General features: G+C 42.0%; 2 protein-coding genes across 2 annotated transcripts in view; one reads left to right on the forward strand and one right to left on the reverse strand.

The window, feature by feature from the left end:
- The first annotated feature begins 1,762 nt into the window (after positions 1-1,762).
- rasl11b (RAS-like, family 11, member B) lies at positions 1,763-3,907 on the forward strand. The gene is made up of 4 exons (XM_058073345.2): positions 1,763-2,063; positions 2,156-2,212; positions 2,462-2,538; positions 3,034-3,907. The coding sequence occupies exons 1-4, from the start codon at positions 1,949-1,951 to the stop codon at positions 3,532-3,534; spliced, it is 750 nt and encodes a 249-aa protein (XP_057929328.2). The 5' UTR covers positions 1,763-1,948; the 3' UTR covers positions 3,535-3,907.
- A 1,311-nt stretch (positions 3,908-5,218) lies between these two features.
- Positions 5,219-16,087, reverse strand: part of scfd2 (sec1 family domain containing 2) — a 96,693-nt gene continuing 85,824 nt past the window's right edge. Inside the window, exons 8-10 of the mRNA XM_058072951.2 lie at positions 14,410-14,544; positions 10,824-10,943; positions 5,219-6,512 (exon numbers count right to left, since the gene is read on the reverse strand). Coding sequence (XP_057928934.2) covers positions 6,420-6,512; positions 10,824-10,943; positions 14,410-14,544 — 348 coding nt within the window. The 3' untranslated portion in view covers positions 5,219-6,419. The remainder of the gene's footprint in view (positions 6,513-10,823; positions 10,944-14,409; positions 14,545-16,087) is intronic.

Genomic DNA, 16,087 nt, shown 5'->3' on the forward strand with positions numbered 1-16,087 from the left:
CTCTGGCTTCCTTCCACACTCCAAAAACTCCAAATTGTCCATAGGTATGAATGTGAGTGTGAATGGTTGTTTGTCTATATGTGCCCTGTGATTGGCTGGCGACCAGTCCAGGGTGTACCCTGCATCTTGCCCAAACACAGCTGGGATAGGCTCCAGCACCCCTGCCACCCTCGTGAGGATAAGCGATAGAAATTGCTATTTGTAAATAATAAATAAGGAAAACATATTTCTCTTCCTCCCACCATAAAACAAGAAAAAATATACAGTATATAACAAAAATAAAATCAGCTGATTTTCTGTATTTTTCTTTGGGAACTAAAATAACAATAATAAACATTAATTAAATTGAAATAAATAAATAAATAATTGGTTATTGTTTTTGTCCTTTCCTGATTTTGAAAAGTATAATCATAAAAAAGAAAGACAAAAATAAAACAAAATAGATTAAATTATAAAATTTATAGAAACAAACTTTAAAAAAAAACAACTAGAAAATACCAATTTTCGCTAATTAATTCACATTCACATTTACCTACTGATGATGCACCAACAGGGGCAAATGGGCGTTCAGTGATTTTCCACATGAACACAGGAGGACGGCGAACCGACCGCGCAACGTTCAGGTTGCCACGCCATCCCCATATAAATGAAGTCTTTATTACTAAAGATGTCTGCCATGTCCCCATTATTGCAGAGGTGGGTGAGTTCAGCATGGCGTACAAATTAAATCTCCATGCTTGCTGTCATCAGCACTCTTATCAGAAATACATACCAGAGTGTAATGACTGAAGAAGTGCATGCCAACATACCTCAGACCTCCAATGAAAGATGAGGCACGCAGGCATGCGGAGGTTGACTGAGGAAACCAAAAGGGAAAGTGGGACACAACGGAGATGAAATAAGAAGTAACTAGTCATGGATGACATGTTTACATGTTGCATGGTGTCAGTCAAGCTCAGAGGATGCAGAGGACCAGTCAGTCACTTATCAGTGCATGTGAGGCATGTTTGGATGTGTGTAGTGCTTCAGGGTGGGGGGGTTGATGGGTGGTGATGGGGGGGGGGGGGTGATGGGGGTAGTATGAAGCAGCCGTTAACCCCCTGTGTGGGAGATTCACAACATGTCAGAACAGGTCGCCTGCTGCAACACAACAACACGACTGCCGCATGGTCAAGAAATGTGCAGAAATAAGCATTGAGAACCAACACATGCAAGAACATGCATTTAAAATGTTACATTTAAGATGCTAAAGCCAATTCAATGGAAGTCCAAATACACTAATAAAAATTAAAAATGGGCTGTGGAGACCCCTGTTTTAGACAATGAAAAGCAGCATTATGCACATATTGCTAGTCATAGAGCATGCATAATTTATATTGAGTTACTTCTGCAATGCACATAATAGATAATGCAGAATATACAACTTCTACTATTAATAGACTAATGCAAAATAGATATACGTATAATGCATGTATACATGAATATATATACTAAATCTGCCAAAATCAACATCATTGCTAACAACTAACACAGCAATATACCTTTAAATTACATAATATCTGCAATGTATACGACGCATAACAACAGTCTATGTGAAAGAAGCTCTCAAAAATAGCAATAATAGTTAAATCATTTGAATAGTTTTCCAACACAGTTCTCCCACCTGTTTCAGGACTGGGGGGGCGTGGCTGATTCACATGTAGGCGTGACCAACAAGGGCTGCCATCTTGCCGCCAGCCAATCAGAAGAAGGCACCACCAATGCCTTATAAAATGCATGTTCACAGCTTGCGAGCACTGAGCAGCTCAGGAAGTCGAGACTCTGTACCTCAGACATCCAACGACAAGAAACAAAAGGATTGACAACGTTTGTTGCTCACGTAAAGGCTTTTCGCTCTTTTTTTTTAAATAGTTGGATCATATCTTTTGGTTCGAAAAGGAGAACGAAAATGCGTCTTATCCAGAATATGTCCACCATTGCCGAGTGTGCAACCCCGGAATACTCGCTTGCAAGCCGGGCTATTAAGATTGCAGTCATAGGAGGAAGCGGAGTCGGCAAAACAGGTAAGAATTACAATAAAAAAGTTAATAGTTAAATCGAAACATTTAGTGCAGAAAGGACGCCGTTAAGCACTTGTTGCTTTGGTTTCTTTCAGCGCTGGTGGTGAGGTTCCTGACAAGGCGCTTCATTGGAGACTATGAGAGAAATGCTGGTACGTATTTGTCATATATTTACACATAGCTTGGAATTACTACAGACGACGGTCGACACTAAAATGCTGAAAATCCTCAACAAAGTAGAACACGTGGTCTAAAATTACATAAAACGCCAAGAAATTGGGATGCACAGCCTAAATTACAAATGACAACGACAATGACCAATTAAAACGCTGCATAATAAAGTAGATTAAGTAAATAAAAAGTGTACCACTTAATAAAAAGTGCTGTTTTTGTGTGCGCAGGCAACCTGTACTCCAGAGAGGTCCAGGTGGATGGAGACCAAGTCAGCCTCCAGGTTCAGGACACCCCCGGCGCTGAGGTAATAGGAGTTCCACATCCTCCTTTCTTCTCTTCTTTCTGTTAGCCTTGATGACTTTCCCAGAGCGCACTGTGATGCAACACGTCCAGCACGCTTCAGCTCAGGAAAATGTCTTCAAGAGCTGTCTGAAAGGCTTGGATCAAACGAGCCGGGAAGTGGTCCAGAACCAAAGCTAGACAGAGCGTGTGTGTGTGTCTGGAAGAAGAAGAATTGGTCTAAGGGTCCTTTTAGGTTAATGCGGCAGCCTTATGCATATCGACTACAACATCTGTGTGGAGTTTGCATGTTCTGCTTATGTGGGTTTTCCTCCCACATCACAAAGACATGCATGTTAGGGTAAATGGAGACTAATTGTCTGTAGGTGTGTGAGTCTATGTGGACCACACCCAGTCAGCTGGGATAGGCTCCAGCTCACCAGTGACACTACTGAGTACAAGCTGTATAGAAAATACTGAAGTAACCTTAAAACTCACCACTTTTTTTTTTGTTTTCCAGCTGGCCGACAATGGCATCATCATTCCCGATCATGTGACCTGCTCCATCCAGTGGGCCGACGCCGTGGTGCTGGTGTTCTCTGTAACTGACCGCCGCAGCTTCGACTTGATATCCCAGCTGCACCATCTGGTGACCCACACCTCCACCGGTAGAGGAGGCACCAGCACGCTACCCGTCATCCTGCTGGCTAACAAGGTCGACCTGCTGCACCTGAGGCGTGTGGACCCACAGCAGGGTCCCTTGCTGGCTGCCACTCTGGGCTGTGCCTTCTATGAGGTGTCGGCCAGTGAGGACTACAGCCAGGTACACGGCGCTTTTCACCGACTGTGCTGCCAGATCGCCAAACAGCCGCTTCCTGCCCCACCGCCCGTCCAAAGTGCCCCTGCCGAGAAGCGGCGCTCGCCACTCATACCCAGACCAAAGTCACCCAACATGCAGGACCTGAAGAGGCGCTTCAAGCAGGCGCTGTCAGCCAAGGTCAGGACTGTAACCTCTGTGTGAGGAGGAGGACAGCGGGGGGTCGGAACTACAGGTGGTCCACAGTAACAGTGGAATTTTTGAAGCTTCTCACATGAAGTCCTGTGCTGGCAGAGATGAGGTAGAGGTGAGGTGGTGAGGTGTCACGTCCCGCAGCAGCAAGAAGGCTTAGCAGGTGTTGAGGACACACACAAACATACCATAAAAGAAGACATTCTTCTATTTTGTTGTCTTCAATGGTGGTGCTACCACACATGAGGGGACATGATGGAGATGGGAGGTGTAGTATGGCAGCGTTATCACTGATGCACTTTAAACAGGAAGTAACCGAGGGGCCTGTTGTTATTTATTATTTGTTGCCAATTCACATGGTTTGTGTTCACAATAAAATGATGAAATCAAATTTGTCTATTTCTTACCACCAGGAGGTTTATGCTCACTTTTTGACTTGTTTATCAATTGTGTTTTATTATTTAGGTTGAAGTTTGAAGTGGCGTACAACCATACTCTGAGGTGTTTCAAATTTTTTAGTTAACTTTTTTAAATTCAAATTCCGTGGTCAAGTGGTTAGCATGTTAACCATACAGTCAGGAGACTGGATGCATTAATTGGCGACTCCAAATTGTCCGTAGGTATGAATGTAAGTGTGAATGATTGTTTGTCTATATGTCCTGTGACTGACTGGCAACCAGTCAAGGGGGTACCCTGCCTCTGCGACCCAAGTGAGGGTTAAGCGGCATAGAAAAAAAAGACTTTATTCTAGAGATCAAAATAATAGCAAACTATATAGGGCTGAATCAACTGCTGGTGGCCAACAGGTATACTTAATTTGGCCTCCACCTGTCCACCACATAGAATTCATTGTGAGCTTTGATCACCTTCTGAAAATTAACAACAATCGAGCGCATCCATTTTTGCCGTGTGTGTGTGGCTGTGTCCCCATTGTCCTTGGCACTGTTATGCAACAGCGATGAATGGATAGATGGAGGACAAGGTGACGTCTCTGACGACAAAGAAGCAATTTGACAGGGAACATCTTGACAGAAAACCTCTATAGAGCTGCAGTCTCTGAGAAGAATAAACCAATAAAGCTTCGGATGTCAGTAAGTGTATTATGACAGGAAAAGCGGGAATAGTGGTCAAATCTATTTGATAGATAGGTAGACAGATAGAAATGAGCAATCCATAGGTGTGTATATGTACACACACGATTGAAATGGTTGGTATCATTACACCAAAGAGAGAAAATTAAAGAAATAATAAGAAAAAAATTAATGTTTCATGGTTTTATATAAGGCGGCATGGCGGTCGAGTGGTTAGCACGCAGACCTCACAGCTAGGAGACCTGAGTTGAATTCCACCCTCAGCCCTCTCTGTGTGGAGTTTGCATGTTATCCCCGTGCATGCGTGGGTTTTCTCCGGGTACTCCCACATTCCAAAAACATGCTAGGTTAATTGGCGACTCCAAATTGTCCATAGGTATGAATGTGAGTGTGAATAGTTGTTTGTCTATATGTGCCCTGTGATTGGCTGGTAACCAGTCCAGGGTGTACCCCGCCTCCCGCCCAAAGACAGCTGGGATAGGCTCCAGCAACCCCCGCAACCCTTGTGAGGAAAAAGCGATAGAAAATGAATGAATTAATGGTTTTCTATACATCCTGAAACCATGTACTAACAGTTACATTCATGATAACGTAATACTTACAGCATTACCGGAACTTCCTTCCTGGGCGCATTGATTTCATAATGCAACATAGAAATTAACGCCTACAACTAGCACTAACTTTTCCAAACTCAAAAACAAAGCGGCAGTAGTGGTAGCTCCGATATGTAGTGTTATCTAATTTTACATCTCCATGCTTTTACAACTTTTTTTTTTCCAATAATTATTTTCTTATCGATGGACATGTCTCAGACAACTAGACTACAGTGCTGTGTTCCACCAGCGTTGTTTTGAAATGCTGGCTTGGAGAACTTTTTTTTCAGGGTTTCATTTTTTTTTCTTCTTGCTTTTTTGTGCTTGTAGTTAATAGTGCAGGTGTTTTTAGCCAGAGAGAAGTCAGGCAAACTAGAGAGTGATGACTTAGGCCCTGTCCAAACGGGAACATTCTTGGGATTTTTTTTGAGGGTATAAAAAGTCATATCCACACTGTGCCGGTTTAGTAAATACCTGCATCCAGATGGGAATGGATTACTGGGTGAAAACTATGTAATACACAAGGAACACCTATGTGTGGCACTGTAAAGAGATATGCAGACAGAAACATGTGACACACCAAACTATAGAAGATAGAAGATCCCTATAGACAGCTCTACACGACAACAATGATGTCACTGACCTACCGCCACCTGGTCGCCAAAATGTGACCAGGATTGAGCATTGATGACAAGCCAACATAATATCTGAATATTTCCCCGAACATGACTCACCTCAGTTGGCATTCTCCTGATATTTTGTTGTCTTATACTCCATCATCATCACACCAAAAAATCCCAAGGACGTTCCTGTGTGGACAAGGCCTAACTCTGGTGGGATGTGTCGAGGTGTGACAGAATGCTCATGGGCAAGGGGGGGTGCTGTGTGTATTCACCTCAGCAGCAGGCCTTCCTCTGTTCACACCTTCACCTCTATTGGGCTCAGAAACTTTGATCCAAAGGAGCTAACGACAGAGCCAACGCACTGTCATGCAAACACACACTAACCACACATGCGCCTGAAGAATTGCATGTTTTATTGACACCTGATGCATCCAATGGAAAATAGAATATTCCACAATATACCAGCATAAAGATGTTATGCACAGTTCAAAAAGACTACACTGTGTCCTCTAAACGAGGGCACCTGACTCACATGTGCTGATGTTCCATGGCGGTGCTTATGACCTGCCGTTGGCGCACGTGACGCCTCCTCAAATGCCAATGTCTGGCGCCAGTCTCTTTGAGGTGAAGAGGAGGTCGGGCATGTCAGTGGGCCTAAGCAGTCTATTGGACAGAACCAGCACCTGCGCACACAACAACATATCAAAAATATGGTGTGATGATTTGTGACTTCATGTGGGACACGGAGCATGCGCAAGTTAGATGTTTGGTGATGTCATTCAGATAGTATTTAATACTAATATTAAAACTCTCTTTTAAAGCCTTGCTCAGCACCCCCATTGTTTACCACATCAGATTACTGCATCTGTACAGTTTATATCAACAATCCGTCTATGTGGAACTCATCAACTCCCGGTCCACCGTGTTCTTAAACAAAAAATTGCCTGCTTAAGTCGATGTAGACATGTGTAGTTGACCGCTTTAATCAACGTGAAATTTGAAAAAAACTATGACGAATCAGTCCGTTAAGTGTTGTAGTATTATCACCTTCCTCATTATTGCTAAGCCTTGTGAAACCAGGATGTAACAGGATGTAATGTATGCACGGCATTGCTCGGCGGCGTGGCACAGCAGACACCGGGCCCGAGGTTCACAGCACAGGGAGGTTGCATGCCCATCAAAATTTCTGGTGGAATTTTATAGTTAAGTGTTCATATTTATAGGCCATCAATACGGATTATTCAGCCTATAAATCCATCTTCAACCTATTCAGGTTTTGCACGTCTGTTATACAGTGTTGAATAAATTTAACGACCTTCAGTTTCAACTTTTATTAGTTTTATAACAAACACAACCACAGTTTTGTCCAAAGGCCCTAGTGCAAGTAACTCTTCGTTTCCTTTAACACCAAAATGAAAACAAGATGGTACAGTGCATCCGGAAAGTATTCACAGCGCTTCACTTTTTCTACATTTTGTCATGTTACAGCCTCATTCCAAATTGTATTAAATTAATCTCTTACCTCAAAATTCTACACAAAATACTCCATTATGACAATGTGAAAAAGTTTTTTTTTTTTTACTTTTTTTGAATTTATTAAAAATAGAAAACAAAAAAATCACATTTACATAAGTATTCACAGCCTTTGCCATGAAGCTCAAAATTGAGCTCAGGTGCATCTTTTTTCCACTGATCATCCTTGAGATCTTTCTACAGCTTAATTGGAGTCCACCTGCAGTAAATTCAGTTGATTGGACATGATTTGGAAATATAATAACTGTCTATATAAGGTCCCACAGTTGACTGTGCATGTCAGAGCACAAACACCAAGCATGAAGTCAAAAGAACTGTCTGTAGACCTGCGAGACAGGATTGTCTTGAGGCACAAATCTGGGGAAGGATACAGAAAAATTTCTGCTGCTTTGAAGGTCCCAATGAGCACAGTGGCCTCCATTATTCGTAAATGGAAGACGTTTGGAACCACCAGGACTCTTCCTAGAGCTGGCCGGCCTTCTAAACTGAGCGATCGGGGAAGAAGGGCCTTAGTCAGGGAGGTGACCAAGGCCCCGATGGTCACTCTGTCAGAGCTCCAGCGTTCCTCTGTGGAGAGAGGAGAGTCTTCCAGAAGGACAACCATCTCTGCAGCAATCCACCAATCAGGCCTGTATGGTAGAGTGGCCAGATGAAAGCCACTCCTTAGTAAAAGGAACATGGCAGCCCTTCTGGAATTTGCCAAAAAGCACCTGAATGACTCTCAGACCATGAGAAACAAAATTCTCTGGTCTGATGAGACAAAGATTGAACTCTTTGGTGTGAATGCCAGGCGCCATGTTTGGAGGAAACCAGGCACTGCTCATCACCAGGCCAATACCATCCCTACAGTGAAGCATGGTGGTGGCAGCATCATGCTGTGGGGATGTTTTTCAGCAGCAGGAACTGGCAGACTAGTCAGGATAGAAGGAAAATGAATGCAGCGATATATAGAGATATCCTGGATAAAAACCTGCTCCAGAGCGCACTTGACCTCAGTAGACTGGTCATGTACCTTGACCATATAGACAGTAGACATTAGCACACAGCCAAGATCTCAAAAGATTGGCTTCAGAACCACTCCGTGAATGTCCTGGAGTGGCCCAGCCAGAGTCCAGACTTGAATCCGATCGAACATCTCTGGAGAGATCTGAAAATGGCTGTGCACAGACGTCTCCCATCCAACCTGATGGAGCTTGAGACTTATTGCAAAGAAGAATGGGCAAAACTGCCTAAAGATAGGTGTGCTAAACTTGTGGGATCATATTCAAAAAGACTTGAGGCTGTAATTGCTGCCAAAGGTGGATCAACAAAGTATTAAGCAAAGGCTGTGAATACTTATGTAAATGTGATTTTTTTGTTTTCTATTTTTAATAAATTCAAAACATGTCAAAAAAACTTTTTTCACATTGTCATAATGGAGTATTTTGTGTAGAATTTTGAGGTAAGAGATTAATTTAATACAATTTGGAATGAGGCTGTAACATGACAAAATGTAGAAAAAGTGAAGCGCTGTGAATACTTTCCGGATGCACTGTATATGGTTTTGGCAAAGCTAGCTAGAAGAGTTGTAAAAGGACCACCAACAGTCAGGCATTATACATTCAAGCTGCTCAACGCTATTAGTATTTCATGTAAATACACTAACACACAATACACTTGAACACACTCCCAACATTCACCTGTGATCACTGCATTTCCTGATAATGTGCATTTGTTAAATTTAAAGTACTTAAAAATAAAATGCAATGCTCAGCTTCTTGTAAAAAAGACTCCTAGCTATTGCCCCGTCCCTTCACCTCAAGTTCCTCCCCTTTGCTGACTTCTTGGTATCAAGTTGTTGTAATGTGGTTTTTACCAGGAAGTGTCATTTTTTTGGGACTCTACTTTCAACGTACAGGCACGACCTTTTAAGGAGAGCGGTTGCCTAGGCCTTTTAATTGGATTAGTTTTTGCTAGCAGATGATTGTTTTCATTAATATGTAGGATGATTGAATGTGGCTTGTTTTGTGTTGCTTACACAATCTTGGCAGTGTGGGTGTTTGTGGTGGCAACGTCCATGTTTCTTCGAGGACTGGTGTCTACACAATCTTGGTTTTGGCGTCACAAGCCAAACATAAATCATCTGCTTGAGAAAAGCTCTAGCTTTCACGTGCGTGTGTGTTTGTGGACATGTTACATAATCTTTCTTCAGTTTTTCTGATTGTAGGCGAGAAGCTTTAATCCAGAGGCTTTAATCTCTCATTGCCCCGATCTTCTCCCCAAAGCCTTTTACTAAAACAAACCAAAATGGTCGACCTTGTCCGTCAGCCTCCACTCATTTGCACCAAACACACTCGTTTCACTCATCTGCATGGAAATACATCTCATGAAGGTACTTTTTATATGCCCTCTTTGCATTCAGGTGAAAATTAAGTACACTAAAAGGACAGCTTCTTTGCTTTTGTGGGGCGAATGAGTCCAAGTTAGACACACCACTCATCTTCATAGCCAATCAGCAAACCAGCACAGCAGGATTTTAACTAAGAATAAAAAGATGAGCAGCACCTCGGAATTGATTCCTCTCCACACCTAAAAGCCTTAATGTTCTTTTTGTTCAGCTGTGGTTTTCGTCTTGGAACTCCATCTTTCTTATAGTGGAGTCATGAACACTGACCTTAACCTTAATGTTTTGGCTATTTGTGGATAATACTCTCACTGTGGTTCACTGGAGTCCCAAAGCTTTAGAAATGGCTTTATAACTCTTTTCCAGACTGACAGATCTCAAATAATCTCAGTTACGTTATTAACAGGTGTGGCTAAACACACTAAACACATTTTATTTATGTCTTAAATGGCTCATTGTCTCTGATTTTATACACTATACTGGGCAATACACATGTAAAGATGATTATATGGGTGTTATTTCATGTCTAGAGGGCTCTAATAATGTTAAAAAACATATTTAGAAGGTTCTGCAATTGCCTGGCAACCAGTCCAGGGTGTCCTAAGCCTCCAAAGTATTGTTCTAAAGAACCAAAGTCGGCTGGGGTAGGCTCCAGCATACCCGTTACCCTAATGATGATAAGGGACATAGAATAGTTATGGATGGATATTAGGGAAGATTGAAAAAAGGTCTTCTATCCATAATTACAGAAATATTTGATTAATAATGAAGGAATCCTAGTTTGTGGAAATTCACTTATTAGATCTGGAACCAATTAACAAGGGATTACTGTAATATGCATTCAAAGCCAGGAACTGCCAATATCTTTGGCCTGTACAGTACGTACTGTACAATCAATACTCCGACCGCCAGTTATTAATGATAACCGCCCACTTGCATCACAGAATAATTAAAAATAAAACCCGAACTCAAAATAATCCACCAAGTCAGAGAAGTTCCAGTAAGTTCTGTATAAGTGCAGAGCAGTATGGGTGTGCATTGTGATGAATCCATAATTGGATGAATGTGGTGCACTCACCTGTGTTCCTGGTTTCAAGGCAGCAACTGTCTCCTTGATGAGGCGAATCTCTGAGGGTGTGACTCCGCCCACCAGGAAGAGGAAGAGCAGTGGGTTGTCGCTGGGATGTGGGCGGCTCACCTGTGGGTGGGCGAATGGCATAGGTACGTTTGTTAGTTAGAAAAAGTTGTTTAACCAATCGCCACAAAATGCGGATTCGGTCAAAGAAACCATTAATTAATTGTTTTTTGCCTATGCAAAGTCTAAGTCTACTTGCCTATGCAAGTTTCTGTCACAGTTGGAGTCACTATTGCGTGAACAAAACAACTAGCCATGTCCATACATAACACATCTTATGTAATTGTAATTGAGCCAGGAAGTAACTTGCTAGCTAGCTACAATCAAATTCTCACTAATGAATGGACAAGTGTGAGTGAAAGTCTTACGTTTAGTCTACTTGCAAAGAGTCTTTTTAAGGTGTTTAGGTGACACATTTGGTGGCTTGTCCCTCCACTCCTCCTTCCCTTATGATTATGTGGACGGGGTAATCCCACCGGCAAGCTGCAGTCTTAATCACAGACGCCCCCTGAGGTTGTAGCGCCTCTGAAGCCTTGTCTTCACACCCTGGTGTCATGGCAGCCAACACGTGGACATGTAGGCAGGTCTACAAGCCCCCTTTCTCATGTGAAGCGTTCAGACATTCAACAACATCATGTGTGATTGTAAATTTGAACAGTGGGTGGGTGGGATTGGAGGCGGGGGGTGGTGGTTGTGTTTGCTGTGTGTCTGCCGCATGTGATTAGCTCTGCAGGAAATAATGACAACGTTGTACTGGCTCAGGGAAAGCTGCAGGAGGTGGGCGGTGTATTCTGGCGGACCCGTGGTGGCGAGGATGGCTGTACACGTGCAAGGCGCAGCCGGCGGGAGCGAAGCATGCCGGGGATGAGTCGACATGTGTTGCTGTTGTCTTTTGCTCTCTAGCTGTGTGTGTGTGTTTGGTGTTTTGGTGGGCTTGTTTTACGGACACAGCAACATCCATGTGCCAGAGGATCAGTGTGAGTCCGGCTGCTTTGTGTCCAGCCATGGGTCCCACAGGAAGAGGGGATGATGGAAAGATGTTTTTATTAATGTACACCCACCAGTCATAATATCAGGCACACCTGCACAAGCTACTAAGTTCCAGTGTAAGAGCTGTATAAAAAAATCTGCCATTACAAAGTGAGTAATATCATGCTCACTTTTGACTGACATTGTCAGAGAAATACAGTGGCTCCTCGTAGCAGCCATGGGCCATCATATTCTCTGAAGTTTGGGCACACACAATACAACACCATTGTCTCAAACCCATTAATAAGGCAAGATATTCCACTAAGTAACTCTGAAAAGGCACACCATTTTTAGGTGTCATCGTGAAGATCATTGAGAGAACACCAGTGGTTTGCAGTGCTATCAAAAAATTGTAAGACATAAAATATATGTCTAAAATATAAAACATCTGAGAGTTATTTGACGCTTTTTTGTTAAGTACATAATTCCAGGGTGTACCCCGCCTCTTGCCCGAAGACAGCTACGATAGGCTCCATCACCCCCGCGACCCTCGTAAGGATAAGCGGTAGAAAATGAATGAATGAAAAATAAATACTAAAGCATTATATTAAACCTATTTATAAAACCACATTGATAAGGGTCTTGAAAAACACAAAATGAACTAAATAAATGAATGTGTCAACGTCACCCATAAAGAAGGTGGTAGACGGGATCAGTTCTAAAAAGACTGTGTGATGTGGTGTATTTTTATGTAATACTTTGCTGTTTTCCATCAGAAAAACTAGTAGCCATACATAGTTGTCGTTGGACGTCATTGTGGTTTTAACGTAAAAACAAAACAAAAGTGTGGCATGAACGCAACGTAGAACACATGTAGAAATCATTCAGTGGTGGAATACTGTGCTTCATTGGTGGAAATGTAAAATACAGAGTTGTTTAAGTGAGGACTGCAGAGTGTGTCAAAACTCTTGCACACTAAGCACTTAAGACACTGACAAACACATTCACTCAGAGATGACAGTTAAAGAAAAGCTGCAGCAGCTCCCCCAGGGTGTATTATGGTATAAGACCATGCGGTTAAAAATAGTGGCGCACTGTGCCCATATACAGTACATACATAACCTTGGCTGTTATAGTCAGTTTGAGTTGGTGGCTTTGGGGGCCAGGTCTCCTCATTTGAGTAAAATCAGGCCACGGTTATGTAAGCCGTCTAATTCGTGCTCTGCGAGGGTAATGATCACTTTAAGCAGGCCCAGATGTGGGATAAACACACTGTGGATGGCTGATATTTATTTCCCACAAGGCCGCAGATACATGTGTATTGCAGGAAAACATTTGGGCAAAAATATTAACATAACCCACAACTCGAGGTCTGTGTATTGTAGCCTCCCACCACCGTAGGAGATGCTGACAAACCACCAAAATTAACTATTTTATACCCCAAGTTGTGCTGTGGGGAAAGAGCCCTTGGTGACATATCATTAGCCTATTTTACATAGAAATGCTGCACAAAAAACACAGCCAAATGCATTTTATTTGTGCATTTCAGACAAAAATAACCCAGTCAAGTGGGTCATTGCCGTACCGAACCTCCATATCAGGATCTGGTGACATATGTAGTCGATGCCCGTATATTTGCGGTTGAGTATTTTTCTTCTCTGAAAAATTTCTGCAAGAATCACATTTGAAATTTTTGAAATTTATGATAATACAGGTAAAATGTACAGCATATAGAGGTACCGCTGTTTAAAAATCCCGCAGATTTGACACTTGTCTTTAGGCTTCACTGAAAATGTTTTTTCTGAAGCTGAAGTGCTGCAGGTTTTCTTTACAACCAGTTTCTCCAGCAGGTGGTTATTTGATGAGCTCCTTCCCTCAAACCAAAAGAGGGTTAATCATTCAAATCACCTGCTTTAGTGACCGACTGGAAAGAAAACCTGTAGTGTCTCGGCCCTGCATGGCATGAGTTTGACACCCCTGTCTTACAGCTAGCTGGGACGACCAAGCAGCCTGACGGTCCCACCACAGATGTAAGTGTCATGACTCCAATTGATCTGTTCTTTTGACCATCATCAAACCGTTCAATACAGTGGTCGTGGTTCGGTACGTATATGGATCTAACAATATGCACTTTTTATATTTATTTGATCAACTTCTAACAGCGCTCTGTGCTAAAAGCTCATTGTATCTGTATCCGTATTCTAATCGAATAATCTGCCTCAGGTTGTCGCAGGCAGCACATAACCCAAAGAAATACAGCTGGAATAGGTGCAGCTTCTGGAAGATCTAGAATCCTTTCTGTGCTGGTTATTATGTGTAGCTGCTTTGTAGGATATAAAGGGCTGAAAATTGAGCATAATAGGTCCTCTTTAATATGCTGGTGAGAATGTACCCAAGAAGATGTGTATGGTATAGCTTTGATTTTGTAAAAATTTATTTCTTTGTAATATTTAATATTTATTTGTCATAAATTGAGGAATTGCCATCCATTTGTTACACGTCTGATACGATCTATGAAGACGAAACATTGCTGGGCTGACTTTGTAGTTAAATGTCTGACCTTCATGAACATGCTGATTCCAGTCTTCAGGAAGTCTGTGAGGCCCCCGGACATGTGCTCGATGTCGGGACATTCATGTCTGTCCGGGTGAAAGACCTCCTCCAGTACCTGTCGCAGGAATGGCCGATAGGTGGCCTGCCAATGAGAGGAAAAAATTTAAAGTCTAAGTGTAGGCATTTGCTGGTGCAGCAGCATTTGTACGGCTTCATAAAACTGACAAAAACACCATAACACCTGACACACTTTGACTCCTTTGCATTGTAGAATTCTTCAAATAATCAACTGGAGGAGCCTTGAAAAGTTAGAATTAGCTTGTATTAGCCTCTGTTCGCATACAAATTGTGGTGGGTTCGGGCTGGGCTTTAAGATATTGTTAACGACTGACTTGGATATATATTGTTATCTTATGGGAGTTATGTAGATGGAGGTGAGCTAAATTAGCTTCTGTTAGTATCTAGAACACGCCTACAGATAGCCAACTGATTAGCTGGAGCTTTGAGACCGATAGCCTCTGTTAACATGCAGACTAGCTAACTAGCTAATTTATATAGTTTAGATTCTGTTAGCATCTACAACCTCTGTTAGCATGCAGAACAGCTACACATGGATACAATTAACAAGCCAATGCCTCTGGGATAAGCACTTACTGTATCTTGTATTACCAAGGAATAGCTTAACGACAGTTAGCTTCTGAATTGAACTACAGATAATTGATTACTGTTAGCATACAGACAAGCTGAAGTTTAGATATAGTTAGCATAATCAACAGCATCTGAAAATATGCAGTAAGCAATATGTTATCTCATGATAACATAATAACTTGTTGGAGCTTAGCTCCTGTTGGTTTCTGTTGGCATACATACAAACTTGTTTTTAGCATAACAACCAACTGGAAACTGCAATAGGTTATTTTGTGTTAACAAAAGAGCGAGCTGGATCTTAGATATTAGCGTGCATTTAGTGTTTCTTAGCATTACAATTTTGAGACTGGATAGCCTGTGTCGGAACAACGACCTGGACAGTTATAAATCGGTATTAACTATTGTTAACTTTAGCTATCTGGAGTCTGGATGTTATGATGGATCAGTGTATTAGTGTTTCTCCTCAACATGGAGTAGAGACCTCCCACTCTAGTTGCTGAGTGTATTCACAGTATATATGTGACTAATTATGCAAACTAATATTTAGCAACCATGTTTAGCAAAGCTGTGCTAAATAGGTCAGCTTGCTCCAGCTACAAACAATATATCTGACACAACAGACAAACATCCCAGTTGAGTAACACACTCTCCATCTGTTTTTCCCAGCAAAAACACTCACGTCACCCAAAAACAGTCATATGATAATGCCACTAGTTAATATTCGTCTGCACACACGCTAGTACACGTGTCCATATCAACTTTCCCTGGTGGCGTTATTTTGGCGTAGCTAGACAAGGATCAGAAAAATAAATTCCACGAAAAAACGCAACTATATATGAATATGTAACAGGATTGAAAAACAATGAGTAGAACATGTTAAAAGAATGGAATGTTCTGGGAGAAAATGGAACACAATTACCATAAAGACAAAGTCAACTTCTGTTACCGTAAAAACTCTTTGGACGGTTGGACTCAGTTTGCTTCTGTTAGCATAATGGTCAACTAGAGTTGCGATACATTTAGCTTCTGTTAGCAGA

Source organism: Doryrhamphus excisus, linkage group LG4, assembly GCF_037039965.1.
Source record: "Doryrhamphus excisus strain RoL-2023G ecotype Guam linkage group LG4, RoL_Dexc_Guam_v1.1, whole genome shotgun sequence".
NCBI lineage: Eukaryota > Metazoa > Chordata > Actinopteri > Syngnathiformes > Syngnathidae > Doryrhamphus > Doryrhamphus excisus.